At 41.4% G+C, this 18,956-nt stretch overlaps 1 protein-coding gene across 4 annotated transcripts in view; it reads right to left on the bottom strand.

Moving 5' to 3' along the window:
- The window catches only part of CPED1 (cadherin like and PC-esterase domain containing 1), a 157,436-nt gene extending 138,870 nt beyond the window's left edge, over positions 1-18,566 (bottom strand). For 3 of the 4 annotated variants that reach the window (XR_004080177.2, XM_031046312.2, XM_031046314.2), the window contains exons 1-3: positions 18,432-18,566; positions 17,501-17,958; positions 5,759-5,945 (exon numbers count right to left, since the gene is read on the bottom strand). Coding sequence is in view for 3 of the 4 variants with exons in the window: in XM_031046312.2 (XP_030902172.2) it covers positions 5,759-5,945; positions 17,501-17,749 (436 nt within the window). In the remaining variant the exon portion in view is untranslated. Of the gene's footprint in view, positions 1-5,758; positions 5,946-17,500; positions 17,959-18,064; positions 18,096-18,431 lie in introns of those variants that run through there. The other variant, XM_031046313.2, reaches the window with a different exon arrangement.
- Between the last annotated feature and the right edge of the window lie 390 nt (positions 18,567-18,956).

Here is an 18,956-nt window from a genome sequence, read left to right as displayed (position 1 = left end):
TGATTCTTTTGCTGATTTATCCTCTGGTCAAAAGCATCAATTGTGATGAATACTAGAGCTGATACAACATACTAAAATACTAAAAGAATAATACAAAGAGATTTAGCAAGAAGCATGCATTTCACTCTAGTTCTGACAGTGACTCATATGATTTTTATCCTAATTTCTCCATCTCAGACTCTGGTGTGGCAACACTACTCTGCCCCTACTACTACTGTGAATAAAAGTGAAGAGACACAAACATTTTTTTTCCATTGGAAAATGTAGATTTTCTTTAAAAAACAATTTTTCCAAAAGTTATCCAACAAACCAAAATGCAAAACTGACAATGACTGATTTGGAAAATTGCTTTTTTGGGAGAATCACAGCAGAATTTGCTTTCATCTGTCCCCAACTGCTTCTTCAGTCATGCACCATCCAGAGACAGAAACCTGCAGCTGGCATCACTCCACATCTGTGAACACCTCTGCTGGCTCCTACAGGTTCACACTGACATTACCCAAGCAGCAGCTCTTATAGGGTAGAACTGCTGCGTGCAAGGAAACAATAGAGCACTTGATAGAAACCCAAGGAGGGAGGTAGCAGAGGCCATATCTATTAATGCAATAATTCTCAAATCAGCATTTTACAGCAAAATGAGTTGTTTGAATATTGTTTAGGTTGCTTTAGCAATGAGGGGTTATTCACTCCTTGCTGTAATGCCTAAGTAATGCTATGAGATGCCACCTTAAATGCCATACAGATCTCTTGACCCCATCACGTAACAATAAGGGTGAAGATTAGCCTGGATTTGCTCCCACAGTCTGTTGTCTTACACATCCCTTCCTGTTCTTGGAGCAGCTCCACCCAAGCACCACTCCCAAATCTGCAAAAGGCCATATCATCCACACAGTTGCTGGAACCAGGGCGTAATTTACACAGCTAAGTACTTTAACACAGCATGCTTTTAAAATGGCAGAAAACAGAACAGAATTCCATGCACATGGATGAAGTCAGCAAAGAGAAAATAACCTCAGAGCTAATAGTCTTTGCAATATATGTAAATTTAAGGATATATAGAGAGTATGATCTCCACTTAACAATCTCAGGTGAAAACAGGACATGATGCTGGTATGGATTTCAGTGGAAATAAATATAAAGACTTATTGCCAAGAGGTAAATATCGACCAAAGCTAAAATGGGTTCAGTACTTATCTTATGGAACAATAAATCACACACACAAAAAAACCAACCTCAAATCAATATATGTACTGTAACAATCTTTCTAAAGGCATGAACTAAAATTTCACCTTCAGTGGATGTCACTCAAACCCCAAACAGAAGCCACAGGAAAGTTTAAGGATTTAACTGTAGTATTCTAAAAATAGGGAATGATCATATAAAATCAATATTATAAAAATGGCTTATGATTCTTTTTCTTTTTTTTTAAGTCACTCACTGCAATTGCAAAGAACTTCCACCATATTATCAAAAATTAACATTTGAAGGCAGCAGGGAGCATATCATGTTATGCTGCACACAGTTTGGCGGCAGCCTGAATTGATGTGCTTTTTCCCATGGCTAAAATGACTGGCTATCGTTAAGCTTATGTAGAATATTTTCCATACTAAAAGCTAGTGGTAACAACAGATTTTTGCGTGTTACTGCAGAATGGTCAGATTTGTAGCATATAACTGCATATGTTTCTCATAGCCTGCATTCTTCTGAGATTTGTGTAACTATTAGTAAAGGTGAAGAATTGAGAAATGAAGGAAATGCCTACTAAGGGAGGGTCACCATTGGCTAACGAGACATGAGCATTGAGGAAAAGACAGGAAAAACTGATAGCTCCAGAAGTAAGTAGCTTAATAAGTAGTTTTATTTATCATAGAAATGTTTGAGTTGGAAGAGACCTTAAGGATCATTCAGTTCCAACCCCCTGCCATGGGCAGGGTCACCTTTCCATTAGACCAGGTTGCTGTCAGGGATGGGGCAGCCACAGTTTCTCCGGGCAACCTGTGCCAGCACCTCACCACCCTCACAGTAAAGGAGTTCTATTAAGGTTTACTCTAAATCTGCTTTCTTTTAGTTTAAAGCCATTCCTCCTTGTCCTGTACCTGCATGGCCTTGTAAAAAGTCCCTCTCCAGCTTTCTTGTAGATCCTTTATGTACTGGAAGGCCCTGTCTTATTAGATGTCATCTTGGGGGAAGTATGGAATTCATGAAAGGTTCAAGAAGCAGACAGTGACTACAGAATATTAGTGTTGGAGGTCAGAAGTGCATTAAGTGCAACAGATTTCTGATATAAAACTTCCTGTTAAAAAATGTTATAAAGACGTTGGCAGGGTGTCACTGAGCCATAGGTACCCACAGATCCTGTTAAACTCTACTGTAGCCCCACATACAAGAGCTTCTCAACTGAAAGGACAGAGAAGGCAGCAGGAGACTCTGGAAAATATTTGGCAAGTCTTTCACTGGTTTTTGCAAATCTGGAAGGACATAAGGGTGCTCTGAAGCCAGGCAGCTCATCCCACTGAGCTCTGACAGAGCAGCACATCTTTGTGCCAGGCTGAGGGAGGGAAGCACGCTTGTGTGGCTCAGCATGGGAAACCTTCCAGGAGAAAGCTTGGAGGTGTGGGGCTTTCTCACTCCTTCTTCTAATGCTTTTTTTACTTTCCATGGGGCTGTGATACCAGTTTCAACACCCTCCAAAGCTGCAGTAAAGCAGAACTTGTTGCAGAGGCTATGGCTCTATGAGTGGAGTCTCACACTTTTAAAAAGGAAGAGGGAGGAACGAAGAGCACACCAAGCACACCTTCTGCCTAGCTGAGAAACAAACAAGTGTACCACTTATAGATGTGCTGGCCAGTACAACCAGGTATCTTTCTCATCAGTTGTTATACAACTTCAGTTGAACTGCTTGCTTCACAATGACTTATCACAGATACTGGAGATACTGACCGTGATAAAACAGATCTACACAAGCAGCAGGTGCATGTCCAAAGAGGCAGCGTTCTGCAAAACATGACTATCCCATCCTCTGCTACTAACATGGTTCCACCACTCTACCTCCATCCTAGCAGCAGACTAAGAGATGTGTTAAACCTTACAGCAAACCTGGCTCATACTGGGCTGCCACAGAAGGAAGACTAAAGACCTCAGAGCAGGCAGAGATATCGTCAGTTCATGGGGTTTTCCCTCCATTTGGGTTTAAATGCTAAGGAATGGTGAAAGCACAGCTACTTTTTATTCAAGCAAAGCTGATGAAGAATTTACTGACAAAGCTATTTTTCAGTGAAAATTTGGGGGGTTGTATAATTTATGTTTTACTGCAGAACGTATCTGTATGGATTTTTCATAGGAAACCCATAAACCGCAGTCTCTTCACCATGAAAAAGAAACATAATATATGCCCTTCCTTTTTGGACAACTACTTTCCATTTACCAAAACTCAAAATGTTGTGGTTGGTCTCCAAGGACTGAAAAATTTCCACTGAAGAAAACTATTCTCCTGATGTTTCTCTCTGACAGCAAAGAACACTGCTGCAGCCCAGGTGTGGAGGATCTCTTTGGAAGATGGGTATCCAGATCTGTCACATTTGGATTTCAAATGGGAACAGAACTGGTCCCAGAATTAATAGCGGACCAGAACAAAAAAGTTAGGAATGTTTTGTGGTGAATTTTTTTCCATATATGACTTGAGCTAGACTCTTGGCTCTCAGCCATTCTAAACAAAAAATCCTTTCAAAATTAGAGTGAACTTTAAAAGATATGTGAGTAAGACAGACTGCAGAAAAACAAAAGCACAGGATAGAGCTCCTAAATAACATCAAGTAAGAAGGAATGACACTGTTTTTAGATTTTTCACATCACTTGTGATCTATGCTTCTCAGTCAATTATGTATATCTTTTTAATGGAGGCCTCAAGGAACATATTCTTTAATAATTTATAACATATTAGAAAAATATTATGACACAAAATAGCTCAAAATACCCTTCTCCAAAATAAAGAGTACTATCCCATCCAGAACAGTAAATCCCATCATCTACTGGCAAGGAAAAATAACTTTGAGCCTAACATTTAGTTCTAAGAAAAGATCATTGGTTTGGTATGCAGTCATGTTCTTTTACTTACTTGTTTTTAAAGCACAAGTTTAAAGCAAGACAGTTACGTAACACATGGCACAATTAAAGGCAGATTTACACTGCCATGAAGAGGAATTAGTAGAGTCTTGCTCTTTAAATTCAGCTGGCAAGCATTTGTCATTTTTACATATTCCAGCATCTGCTGGAAGCTGCAGGATGTTCCTGAAAAATACCTAAAACCTTTATAGTACTTTTTTCCTTTACTGGAAAAGTACTACAGGAAATACTGGTGCTAGCCTGCAACATATAAATGCCCACAGATAGGTGGATTTCTGCAGAGGCAGTATTTGGAGGGTAAAAACCTGTATTGGAGAACTTCATCCTGAACAGATCACTGTAGCAATATCCAGCACAGTCATTTATATTTTTTTCCAGGTCATAACTGAGTTTGCCATACCCACTTCCTTGGCCATTTAAAACAAAAGTATTTCACAGTGATGCTGCACATGGTCCCCAGAGATGCCATCTTTCCTCTGCAGCCCACCTGACATTAGCAAAGCCTGCAGACATGATGCATTTTGCAACTGAGATGGAAAGTACTCAAGGAAAGGAATGGCTGAAAGGTGCCTGTGAAATCAGATGAAAATAAAAGAGTGAGGTGAAGATAATTTACTATGTCCTGGTACAGCCTGCCAAGAAAACTGCATGAACCTCTTTTTCAAGTTTTTTAAAGGAACTTGAAATTAGTGGTGGAATTTTCAGCAGCCTCAAGCATGCTCAGTAATTACAGCTTTATCTGTCAAACTACTCCGGTTGGTTAAAGCACAAAGCAAAACTGATCTCTCTAGTAACCCCAGGAATGTACTACAAGCCTGAATGATGCAAGCAGCACTCCCTTTAGCTTGAGAAATAACCAACCACACCATTTTTCTACTGACAGAATGGTGGCCTGTGTATTTTTTTCAAAACCTTCCAGTTACAAAATTGACTTCTGACAGAAGACCAAATTGAGATCAGAATTTCACTTCATACCTCCTAAGGTGACCAAGAGCATTTAAACATGGTCAGTGCATATACAACAAGGCTCCTCTACCAATCACAGTGTAATTCTACACAACAAAGCTGCAGTTCCCTGTGTAAGAGATCAAACTTTTTCAGTAGCCTGCTTTAACTGTGGTTCAGATTTTAAAAGGAAGAACCAACTGTAATTTAACCCAGCTTCTGCATCAAGTGCAAAATGTTCTTCTGTATCGTGCTCTTTAACAAGCTTACAGAACAATCAAAACAATAGCAATGGAAAAAGCATGCTTTCATGCATACAGCTTTTCTTTAAGAGAGAAAATGAGAAGGAACCAAATGTAGCAGGTATTTGTTTTGTTATTAAATGCTCTATTGAAAATCTCTCAGTTACATTGATGAAGTTGGTGTGAGAAGCCATCAGGAACCAAATGGATCCGATTTGTTTGTCAAGACTATGATGAATCACTCTGCTGTATTCGTTCTTTTTTTCTTTTTTTTTCAGAAGGATGTATCTAACGGAAGAACCATCTAATTGTGGAAAATTAGCCGCACAACGGAGAAGGCTAGAATTTGGCTTCTGTGTTTACTCACATTGAGAGTTTATATGGAAGAATGCTGTATCAACAGCCAACATTTAGTAACTAATGAATTAACTAAGTCAAATTATTCTTACTGTTATAAGGGCTCTCATGTCTGGGTTCTCTCATCAGCCTCCTATTTTCAAGGACTGTGACTGTGTATCCATGTTTTGCCAGGATGCGCTGACAGAGCTGACGGTCGGTTTCATGGTGGGCAGGAGGTGCGTACAGAACTGCTCTTCTCCTATGGGTTCCGAAGTACTGGAGAATGGCAGTGTCGATCTACAGCAAATACAATGCAAAGACAGTGGCTGTAAGACAGGACACTCCCCAGCAGTATAGTACATAGTTATTACACTTTTCACAAAAAGAAACTAGTCATTTACTGTGACAATCCAGGAACTATTTCTAGTGTAATAAAGAATTCTCTTTATATCAGGGACTTCTGACCACAATTCCATTTTGTATGCCTCTCCGTTTTTTTTTCTACCTCATTTTGGACCGATATTTCAAGGGTTTGAAAGCTCAGGGTAACAACAGAAGATCTTTAAACCCTAATCTTCCCTTTACGGAAAAACCTTTGGCTGAAATCTGGGCTGCTCTGGTGAGCTAGTAATAGTACTTGCCAGCCAACTTTGATTGTGGCCTCAGGCCGATCTGTGGGTCACCTAGCAAAGAGGACTTGGCGGGTCTCATGTAAAGTGTTCCAAGGAACATGGGTCCTATGCAGATGCTAAATGTATGGTTCTGAGTTCTGCTGTGCAGCATGATTAAGATGAAGAAAAAGCATGCAGAGGATAATCCTAAACAGTACTGTAGATTGCTGTGCCTGTGGAAAATTAAAAGTAACCTTGTCAGTACCTTATTGCCTTATTAGTCCAAAACAATACAACCTCCAGGAGGACTGGCAGTGAGACTGGTATAGAGGAGCAAATGGAGAGGTCTCAAATGAATCCCAAATAACTATTGGGTTGTCTCACATTCACTGTCTTTCCACATAGTGCCTAACAATGGTATCTAGAGAAAAACCTTACTCTGTATAATAGCCTGGAATATGAGCTTCTTGCAAGTGGAAAAGAGCCACCCCAAATACACAGAGACAGTGTGAGCTTAAGTTCTGAAAAGAGCAAATTAGTGGGCCACTGTCACCAGGTCCCTAGGAAAGGGGAATAACTTATGTCTTACATAAAAATCTGGTAGGTTGACCTTGGCTGGACACCAGGCACCCACCAAAACTGCGCTATGACTCCCCTCTTCAGGTGGACGGGGGAGAGAAAATACAAGAAAAGGCTCTTGGGTCAAGATAAGGACAGGGAGATCACTCATCAGTTACTGTCATGGGCAACACAGACTCAGCTTGGGGAGATTAGTTTATTACAAGTCAAGTCAGAGTAGGGTAACAAGAAAAAATCTCCAAATCTTAAAATACTTTCCCCTTAACCCCTCTCTTGTTCTCGGGTTCAACTTTCCTCCTAAATTTTCTTATGTTTCCCTCGCATATTCTCACTCCTCTCTCCAGCTGAAGTTGCACTAGTTTTTTCCCCACTTCTTATCTATGTTATCCCAGAGGTGCTACCACCATCACTGATGGGCTCAGCCTTGGCCCAGCAGGTTCATCTTGAAGCCAGCTAGCATTGGCTTTGTTGGACACAGGGAAAGCCTCTAAAAGCTTCTTGCAGAAGCCACCCCTGTAGCCCCTCCCTGCTACCTAAAACTTGCAAACCCGACAAAATAAGGCATAAAAATAGGATGTGCTGTGTGGAAACAGGTTACTAATATCTGGAATAGTCTAGTTGTTATTTTGAATAAAAACACCATTAACAGACAAGTTTTTCCTTTGGTGATTTTTTTTTTTATTATTTAGCATTGAAACATAGTAGCATTTAAGGGATTAACTTCAGGACATTAAATCAGTTCTTGGCAAGTTCATGAATTTCAACCTACCAGTAGTTAGCAATATGTCCTTTAAAAGAACTAGGATATTCCATAACTTCTAATTTTAGTAAGCTTATCACTGGACATATGAAGTGCTACACAAACAACGCACCACCAGTTTGTGTCCAGTAGAACACACTGACAAGACAGATGTTTTGATATAAACGTATGTCATTCAAGATGTGTCCAGTTGTTTATAGGACCAGGCCTGTAAAATAAATACATTTTATCTGGTGATGAGTTCACTCCTCTCAGCAGTCTGTTCCCCAAGTACAAGATGCAGTTTGAAGTTACGTGTGGCTGATGGGTGAGCTCCTCTGCAGCAGTGAGGAGCACAAAGTATTTCAGAGCCCTGAGCCTCTGATGCCACATTTGCTGTTGCTCCAGAGTAGATGTGCCCTGTGGAAAGGGTCAGCATCATTGAGGGGACCCTGAAAAATGTCTCAGTATGACACTGTCAGAGCCTTCCATGAGCATTTGCTAAATGTGTAACCCAAGCTACTTTAGGCACTGGGATATTCAAGGCTGATCACATGCTGGCCGGAAGCAGCACAAATAGCACAGGGTGAAGTCACAGGAACTGCATTAGTTACTCTGTCAGATGTCCTCACTGGCATACCAGCGTTTTTAAAATACATTAGTTGGGCAGCAAGTGTCTCAGATCACCCTTCTCGACCACAGTACCTGCCACTCTTTCCACTTCTGCCTTTGCAACTCCCTCCTCTCCTCTTACCTTCTCTCTTTCCCGCTCTCCTGCACAGCCAGCAGCCGCTGGCAGGCTTTACTCTCTACTTCCTGTCCTCCCTCCCTGTTCCCAAATCCAGCCGTTGCCCCAGCCCCGCTCCCGTGCTCCCTCTCGCTCCTCCTCCGGGCAGTCCGGCCAGCCACTTCCCACTTCCCATTTCACTCGCGTTGCGGAAGAAGCTCGGAGGATCGGGACACCTCTCACTTTACTTTGCATGCAAATCCAGTTTTTCATCCCACGTGCTGCAAGGATCAGCGTTGTGGGGTGAGCTGAGGACGTGTGAGGAGCACAGAGGGGCTGCAGCCCAGGACACATCGCTGTTCGGTTTTAACCTGCAACTGCGGTTCATCCTGCTCCCGTCCCTCCTGGTGCTGCTGGGGGTGCTTTGCTGCCTGCTGCGAGGGTCCTGCCTTGGACTTGGTGATGCTCTGCCTGCAGCCCTCCTCACTAGCAGATACCACACTTGTATCGTGCTACCAAAATACACCTTTCTTTGTGAAAGCAAAGCCTCCCGCAGTGTTTCACCTTAAGTGCTTTGCTTCAACCTTGTTAAGAGCTCCTGACTCAAGCACCCAGGAATGACTATTTTCCAGTGTGGGCGATACTCCAAAGACGCCTCTCACAGGGCTCACCCCAGCCTGGCCACAAAGACCCAGGGTGCTGGCCAGGCTTGGCGCTGAGCAGCACCCCTGTTGCTCCTTGTGCCTGGCTGCTGAGGCACAGGGGACAGGAGCCAGGTGGCCTCGGGGCATCCCAGGGACCCCTGGGTTCAGCCTGTCTGCAGCAGGATCTGCCAGGGAACAGAGTGCTCCCTCCCTCCCGCTTCCATGTGAGCGCTGAGGCATTCCCCCAGCTCCCCGGGGACCGGCAGAGATGTTTACAACACTTAGGTCTGGTCACAGCAAATACTCAAGAGAACATTGATAGCAGCATAAAAACCACAGCAGTTCAAGCAGTAGCAGTAACCCAGGTCACTTCCACAAAACACAAAAGGCCCTGGGCTGCTCCATGCGGCCCACACAGCAGCTGGCTCCCCCCGGGCACCTTTCAGGTGTGACTGCAATGGCCCTTGCAGGAGGAGCACATGCTAGTTGCATAGAACACACAGTCCAGAGACACATAAAATCCCCCAGGCTGCCGGTGCCCAAAGCATCCCGATTCAAGGCTGGGAGGGACTGCGCAGGCCTGGCTGGGGACATGCTGGTCTGCATCCCTAGCCTCCCCTCCTGCCACCCAGGAGCTGGACACGAGGCGCTTTTATCCACAGCTTCCCCAAAAGCCACAAAGGGATCTCTAGGACACTGCAACAATTCAGGGTCCTAAATTTAACAGCTTGACCTGATGTCTAATCTGGTACTATTAAATAATATGAAGTAGCTCAACACCTTTTACGGTGTTTGCTTGAGAACCATGCATAGTGTTGCCAAATTTATTTCCTCTGCCCTTAGAGCTATTTGCAGTCCAGGTTTACAAGATGCAATGTGTCCTCTGTTTTCTTGCCAAGCCAGTGCACTGTAACGCCTCACATTTTCCTTTTTTCTTCTAAACTACCCATTAGCTACATAGAAGTTAAAATAATTCTGCTGAACTGCATGCTTATAGCAAGTGATTCCATATATTTTTCCAAAGCTCTCTATAAAATGCCTTACATCACTGGCCATGCTGATCTAGTTACTACTGGATGTTTTTAGAGTTTCCAATGTTATAGCAATGGCAGTCATGTTTATACACTTAAAGAGTCTTCTGGTTTTTATAAAATGTTTCTCAATCATAAAAATGCAGTCTGGGCAGAGAGCTGGTATAAAAGAAGCAGAGTGCAGTAGATGAAAATAAGCTGGTCACATATTTCCATGTTTTATGGTTCTGACTTATTTGGCATTCCTGTAACTTTAATGGGCAGCAGGCTTAGACCAAAAAACTGACTCCATAAAATTTTGAATATTAGAGAATAATTGCTGAATGGTCAAATGTTTTCATATTTCAACCATTTTGTAGCTCTTCCACAGTTTGATGTTGCAGGCTATTTGTTAGCAGGTCAGTTTATTACAGATTCAATACAACTTATGTGAAAGGGACCAGTAAAGAACATCTGTGGCCCATGTCTTACCTAGAGAATAGTATGGCTGTCTCCACAGACATCAGTGAGGCTTTACAGCAAAGCTGAGATTTCCTATATGATTTAGGAGGCCTATGACAGTTTTGACATGACATACCTGCTTTTACAGCTTGAAAACCACTGCACTTAGCTGAGGTTGCTGAGTCACTAACCTCATTTTATGCAATAGGATGTTACACAGATGACCCACAGCCTGAACAACTGGTCTAAACAAACCACAATGGTCAGAAAAGTGCTAAAAATGCATAAAAATTAATTCTATGATTTTGTTTTCATTTTATGAAAGAACATGAAAAACACAAAAGAAAACAAATTTAGCTCCATAAAATTTATTATGAATTAAAAAAGTATCAAATGAAACTTCTGTTCCTCTGAGATCTTAACAAATGAGATAAACAGTCCAGTTTACATAATATGAATGCTCAAGAATTACGTAACCATCCTTGTCAGACTGAAAATAGACTTCTATTATCTGAGTTGCAATTCTTAGTTCTGTCTGCCTGCAAGTTCCACATAGCTACAAAGTTCTCTGTTAAAGAGAAAATGTTTTGACATTTTCCTTGAAACTTCATTTTGTTTTATTGAAGTCATGAACCTATAAAGATCTAATTGATTGTTTAAGTCTCTGAAGCTTTCCTCTATTGTACAGTATTTCTGGGTTGTTAAAAATCCAAAATTTTGTCAGTAACTGAATCTTTAATATATTATTACTGGTGCTGGTTTGGCTGAGAAGAAAATAGCAAAGATATTTCAAGTTGAGGGAGAAAAACAGTTCCTTGGCTTTTTTTTTTTTTTTCAGATTCCAAGCAGACTACATAATTCCATAAATATTGATGCATTGTCTCTGCCTGGCAAGGAAACAAATATACAGTTTGAACTGTTGCCATAGAATTTCATTGACCATCACTTCAACTGCAGAAACAAAATTCTTCTTCCTAATATAATGGCCCAACTCCCGTCTGCCTAAGCTTCTCTCAGGAAAGAACTCAAAAACTATGAATCATCTTTTCAGCCACCCAGTTCTGGTGGCATTAGTCCCTGTGCTGATTACAGGCAGCCACTCTTTTACTCCAAGATATCCAAGACTGTCAGAGTTTTGTCCAACTGCTTCAAATAATTTGACTGCAGTTTATTTTAACCCCACTGGTTTCTGCAGGTACTGGGCTGCTGCAAAATGGATAGAGGAGGCACTGTGCAAACCAAAAGGCCTTTGCATGAAAAGGGAGTGCAACAGCAATTCCACGAAAGAGAACCAGCCTTATATAAACAACTTTGGCGAAACCAGCAGTGTTCACAGGCAGCAAACTGTCTTAATTCCCATTTAGCGAGCAGAGGAAGCGTGGACCTACCTTCACTGCTAAATACCACCTAGCATAACAACATTACAGAAAATCCATGAGTGGGACTCCTAGAAACTACTGCACTGATCTTAAACAGCATTAATAAAATCAAAAATAAAAACTTAGCATGTGGTTCTAATGCCTGAAGTCATTCATCTGCAGGACTGTGCAGGCCTTTATTAATTCCAAATGTGACTTTTAAATTCTTTTTCATGTTTGCATAAAAGTTCATAGAAATAGTAAGTTGTTCATCCTACCGCTATATTTGAAGTGCACACAGCTCATGTATCAAGAAGTAACAGAGAAGTTAATTTCCTGTTTCACTTTCTGGAGGATATTTAAATGTGTTGGCTTTATGTTCTGTTAGATTTCCTAATCAGAAAGAACCGGGTTGTAGAATTAAATGGTTGGAATGTAATTCTGCTTCCAATTGTTTGCTGAATAAATACAGAGCAAGCAACTAGATTATTGGCACTACTCTGATGGCTGGTTTCTGATGTCTTCATAAATCCAAGAGCAAAACTAGAGTTATTTGCATAGTCATCACCAGCACTCTGAGCTGGAAGTACAGAGCTATTTTATCAAAATGCCTTTGCTTTATGATTGCATGCAGTTGATGGTACCGACTGCCTTGTCTTGAGAACAGACAATGAGCCAATCCTACCATCTTATCAAAACAGCCACTTCTAAGGAAAGGGCTCCAATGAAGTGCATGAGTGAGAGTCTGCCTTCATTTCCCATTTGCTGCTGATGCATCCTTCTCAAAATTCCCTTCCTGCCAAAAGTCTCCACCCTGTCCCTCTTTCCTGACCGCTACCACAATAACCTTGCCCTTTATCACCAAAACGTCTTTAGCTATCTGCTTCATAAAAATAGCTGTTTCCTCAGAGCCTTTTGCATTTTATATTGAAAAGTAAGAAAAAAATTGTCTTGCTTTTGTAGGGTTTCATTCCAAGGAAACCAGTTGCTGATACCATTCCATCTGTCAATTGCTTTCTATTAGCAAAGGTTTCATACTATCAAAGTTCTTTGTTTTGTAAGAAAAGAGTTCTCATTCCCCTACTGTATTCTATAAAATAAATAATCTTTAAAGATTTAATTTACTTAAAAAATGTATCAGACCTTATTATGCATAAAATACTCTTTTCTATTCAGAGCTCTCACCACACTGCATTTCTGCATAATAGCAAAAATCACCCTTTGTCATTCTATCATCCAGCTTCATTTCTCCTTTTTCACATATTTACATTTCAAAAGTTCTCATTAGCTTTGTCTTCTTTTCTTTCTATTTCCATTCCCATCTCCCTTTCTCTTCCCCTGCACAAGTCCAGCCCCCTCTGTGCACAATCTCTTCTGTGCCTTTTGAGGATACTATTACTTGCAGTCATAATTCCCTGCTCTGCCTCCCACACCACCTCCTTTCCCCATGCTTTCTTCCATGACAGCCTTATCCTGCCCCCCTTCTTATACTGACTGAAGCAGGTATACTTCACCAAAAAAAAAGTCAAAGAAAAAAACTCCAGACATACATGTTTAGAGGGTGAAGTTAATCAGATTTGGTTTAAATGTCTACATACAAGTAATGATGAATTTAGCATTAGAGGTGGTTATTTCTACTGACTATGAAGTCCAGCTTTCTGGGTATGACAAGATACAGTGGAGTACTCAAGTAAGTAGAGGACAATTCTACTCTGGATGGTCATCATTCTAATGGCCTAGTAACAATTTCTCATCTTTTTAGTAATTTCACTCCCAATTTACAAAATATAGGTACCTGGGCCTGTAACCTGTGCAAGATGTTCAGCTGCATCTTCCTCCACATCTTGTTTAGGACTAAAGCATGACGTTTCTCCCTCTCTTTTTCTTCTTTTCCTTTTTCTACATAGCATATCTGAGATACAGCCACATCAAGCTGTCATTATCTTGCATCTTCCATACTGTCTACTCCCATTAAATGGTATCCTATCCTATTTGTTCAGAAGGAAGCCTTAAAAAGCCTTTTCTCTTTCTTCCTGTGTGCACACCTCATTATAGCTCCTCTTGAGATACATCTTTTATACCAAACATAAGTGGCAGTTTGAGGGTCTTGAAAGTGAAGATTGCTTTCTTTCACCATACCTGTGACATTTCATGTATGCAGATGCCAGCCTCACCCACCCATTAAATTCTCATATACTCAGCTGCATGTCCTGTTTATTTTCCTTTTCCCAGCGGCCTTAAATAGTCAGGGGATGTGAAGCAAGGCCCTTGTGAGTATCCACGGTATCACCTCTCTCAGGACCCATCTTAAAATTTAAAAATCTGATTTTTTTTTTATACATTGCCTATGGTTTTAAAGCTAGTATGCTGAAACAGTGCCTACCACATGAGCAATACTGTCTTACTTCTTCCTCCCCATAGAGGTCCTACGTCTACCTGGGCAAAATGCACTGCTGGGCAGAGACATCTAAGCTGGCTCTGGTTGAGTTAGTTCAGAGAGTGGAAACACAGTGTAACCAGCTAATTAACTCATCAGAGCTGGCTGAGAAGCAGAGCTAGATTACTTGAGTGGAATGTTTTTACATCTGGCTGGTACCAAAAGTATTTTTGGCACAATACCCTGCTAGCAAACCTACACACAAGGTTTTCAATGGGCTTTTTTCATTGACACCTATTTCAATTTGATGCACCAGCTCTTCTGCTTACTATATGTATTTGCAGATATTTCATCATACAGGAGGGGAGTGTGCCTGGCTGAACCTGAAGACAGCCATGTGATACCACCCTCTAATGCCTTTAATGTTGGAGATTCAAAAATAAGCCTTCTATTTTTCATGCCACAGGTGTTAATATTTCATTTTATACTAGAAAATGTTGACCTCTGTTCACATGAAAACAAGGCTGCAGGACCGGCTTTCCAGCAGCTTTTAAAACTCCTGTAATGTGTGGTACCTGAGGGAAGTACTATGAGCTGTCAGGTTTTCCAGGCTGTGAATGAAATTGGCAATTTTTGTAATTTAAAAAAGACATCTTGCAGTGGCTCCATCCCAGGGCATCTTGGATGTAGTTAAAGACACACAGACCAAATTGGTAATTTCCAGCCCCATACTTTTTCCACATTTGTCTGGAACTTTCCTTAGCAAAATGAGATGAATTTTGAGATCAGAAATGCAATGGCAAAGCCACACTTTTCCTCAGATCTCTCCCTCTGCTTCCCCAATGGCTCACAAAGCTGCTATAGAGAAAATATCAGACTTTGGAAGGGGATTTTGCTCATGCAGTAACAATCATAAGCAAAGTCTCGCAGCATGCTCAACACAATACTGATTGTTTCTCTAAAGGAAGTAAGAATTAAACCTGCCCCTACCCAGTCAGAAGAGATCCTGCAGTGTGACAGATGCTATGGCTCAGAACCCAGAAACACTGAGTGTTACCTGAAGAATATTATCTCCAGCAGGGTCTTCTTTTCCCTAAAATGTATTCATGAACTTTGATTTCAGAAGACCCACTGCAGTGCTTGCTTTAAGTCACTGTTTAACTGCACAATAGATTTTTTGGTTAAAATAAATTTGCTTGCTGGACTGTTTACAGAATAAGTAGTTATTTAAAAATGTGAATAATTTGGACCATATTTAAAAGTATTTTTCCAGGTTCATACACGAAGATTTAAACTAGAGCTTTAATGAAAACTTGTTTTCCAAACTAGCTACTGTGGCTGGGCACGTGACAGTAAAATAAAACAGTGTAAAGTTTCAACCATGACATCTGTCTTAGATGTTACCGCGTACCCAATACAATCAAGCAAGGTAACAGTTCAGTTGTTTGAATGAGCAGTGGGCGAAAACACACAGCTCAAGAGCACACTTTCAAAGCAAAATGATGGAAATTGTTGGCAATACTTGTCTTTTCTGTCCCCTGAGACTACTATTCAGCCCACACAACCAGCAGAATATCCTCTGGAAACTTAGAGTAACATCCCACCATGTGCAAGACATTTTGTACATCATGCTCTAGGGGAAACTTTCAAGACAAACAAGGAGCCAGCTATGGGTGGTCTTCAGAACTTGAAGAAGAATGTGTTAGAGCAGCAGAGCCCTGGAAAACATACCTATAAAGGGTTAATATATGCATTGACATCTGTACATAGGTTCAGCATGTGCGTGTGATAGTCACATCCAACCACGTATGCTGGAGGGCAGAAAGTACTGCATGTTGTAAAAACAGGAGTTTCCTTCTCATTTCAAACAGACAGTCTGCCAAGTCCTATGTTAATCCATAATTTTTCTCATGAAAATTGGGAAAGAAGAAATTACAAATACTTTCAGCCAAACAGCACACTTGCTCTTATTTCACCAGTTCTTACAGTCCTTAGGTAGCCCAAGGAAAGATGTGAAATGTTCTTTGCTGTTACAATAGCAACAAGTAAAAAGGAATGGGCTCCAAGTGTCAAAAGCTGTAACACAATAGGACCTGCATCTGTCAGCTGTGCTTACTGCCCTTTAAATTGTAATTCTTCATGTCACATTGTTGAATAAATCCAAATCTGGGTACCTAGGGTACTAAAAGGTCATTAAAATGTAAAGTTATGACAAATGCAGCATTGAGTAGATTTCTGCAACTCTAAGATATATCTCTCTGACCTTCGCTAGAAAAAATATAATCCATTTTTTAAGATTTAAGGTTAAAAAGTTCATGCCACAGTTATTTCATATATCTCTTTTTGACTTTGCAGAAGATGCACTTTACAACCGGTCTCCCAAAATCGATATTACTGACCTTTCAGACTGTGAACCCTGTCTAATCAAAGAAGCAGTCTTCTAATGTATTTTTAAATTTTAACTGCTTCATGTGGATGCTGTCCATAACCTGTGAAGTTATCAGATTAATGTTTACAGTCCTGATACAGTTGTATATAAAATGACAGTATAATGATAATTTCACAGTGTGCTATCTGTCTGCTGCACTATTAGCAGCTCCTTACACCATTGAAGAAAACCTGAAACATTTGTGCTAGTGCTGATCACAGATTCCAGAGTAAAAATAACTACCTCAGTCTGGACCATTTAACAAACCACATTTTCCAACTAAAATAACAGTGTCTGCATTTGTTGGCTTTTAACAGCCATTCTAGGAACCCTGTATAAAATAAACATGAGGTCAGGTAACCTAAGGATGAAGTTAAATTTGTGGGACAAAGATCCCAAAGTAAATAGTGAGATTTGAAAATGTGAAAAGTGTTTTTTCTACTTCTCAAGTGCAGTTTCTCAGCAGAATCCCAGTGAAGTTCAAAACTGACCAGGAGATAACTTTAACACAGGGCAGCTGCAGTCCTGGGGCTAACTAACAGCCTCAGTCACTCTCGTGAAACCCCACTGGCTCCTGATTTATGTGCCTGTACTGTAAAGCCTCTGAACCAGTACCTAAAGCCAAAATAAAATATGGTCTGTGCAGCAAAACTGCAATCCCCCTGGAGTCACAGAGCAGTGCCATGTTTCAGTAGAAGATTTCAAGATTCCTGTGTTAATAACACCACACTGAGGAGCTGGTAATAGCGATGTGCTTGAGCATATGCTGCTGTCATTATATCACCCATTTGTTTGTATACAGATCTCAGACTTCCAAGCTTAGGCTAATTTTAGATGATGGACTCAGATGATCCTGCCAGACTCGCTATCCATCGCTTTGCTAATTATTGCTCAGCACTATGCTCCAGCTGACTTACCTTTTTCACTGTCTGTGAGTTACTGCTAGGGAGGAAGCAGTAAATGTTGCTTGGGGAGACCTCCTTGTATCTTCCCTGCTGTGATTTGGTCAGTTTGTTGGGTGCAATCCCATTAACTGTCGAAAGGATGCTGCTGGTCATGAGAGGAGTCAGGGTCTGGCAGAACAGACAGATGGCCACCACTAAGGCCAGAAGGAAGGGACGAGGGCGACAAAGCCTGCGGCACCTAGGGACTTGCCCACAAACCATGGCCTCTTTGCTGTCCTCACTTCGCCCTTTGCCACATTGCAGATGCAGTCCACGTAGCTGCGACTTGTCAAAGGCAGACTTTACCCAAAACTAGCAAGAGTCTTGCCCATTTCTGCTGCTGAGCACTTTCGTGGTGCCTGGCAAGAAGTCACAGGTTCCAGAGGAGCAGAGGCTCAGGCAATTCCATCCCATGGGGGTACAGGAACAACCTGTGAAAAAACAAGAAGTCAGGAGCAGCAGACAGCAGCGTGCCATGGGGTGATCTGCAAGGAGCCACAGCCAGCTCTTCCACACCATGCTGTCGGGAGAACAGACCTGCTGGCAGACAGGTGAGGAGCAGCAATCTTCACCCACATTGCAGGAGGAACTATACAGCCGCACAATAGTATCCAAGAAAGCAAGAAGTTAAAGCTAAACACGTCCTGTCCACAGCTGAAAAGAGTATGAGAGTGTACCAACTTTGTGAACAATCGTTTGCTGGTTTCTTTCTCTCTTGCATTCTCAATTCCCACTTTGTTTTTACAGTTTCCTTCATTCCAGTCCTTTTAAATTGCCTCCTTCCTGTCAGCATGCACAGCTTTCTCTCTGAAAGTGATCATTTATCTGAAAACTGACAGACTATGAAGATTTTCGTTTGTATTTGTTCTATCCAGACTGCAAGTTCAAAGTTACGTTTACTTACTCAGTTCTTATCCTGTTGGAAGTTTTCCGTTCTCCTCTAATGGGCTGCTGATTAAAACCACTTGGAACAACCCTGGCTCATGATCCCAGCTCGTCTCACACACTCAGAAGGCAGGCACACGCACATACACACGCCATCTGAAGCCAGTTGGACCACAGATTTCATATAAATAAAGGCTGGACTGCTCAGAGGGTGGGGCTAAACAAGCTCTGCTCCGAGCAGGCACGGGGTTTGGAGACACAGCCTGGGATCTGGATGGGGAACAAGAGGTGTCCTCGCTCACACCGCATGCCTCCAAGCCACCATCACTGCAGTTTTTAGAAATCTGCTGTTACAGCAATCAGTCTAATTGAAACAATATTAATATCTTGCAGCCAGCAGAAATCTGAGCAGCACCTGCAAGATTGCAATCCAGATGAACAGAAATGTGAAAGGAAGCAGATTTATTTGGACATAAGCGTCACTGACAAAGCAGTTGTCAGTAATTTTCCACAGTAGATGTAATATCTTGTAGCAGTGTATAAA

Source organism: Melopsittacus undulatus, chromosome 5 (genome assembly GCF_012275295.1).
Source record: "Melopsittacus undulatus isolate bMelUnd1 chromosome 5, bMelUnd1.mat.Z, whole genome shotgun sequence".
Taxonomy (NCBI): Eukaryota; Metazoa; Chordata; class Aves; order Psittaciformes; family Psittaculidae; genus Melopsittacus; species Melopsittacus undulatus.
This window is presented reverse-complemented; position numbering and strand designations above follow the sequence as displayed.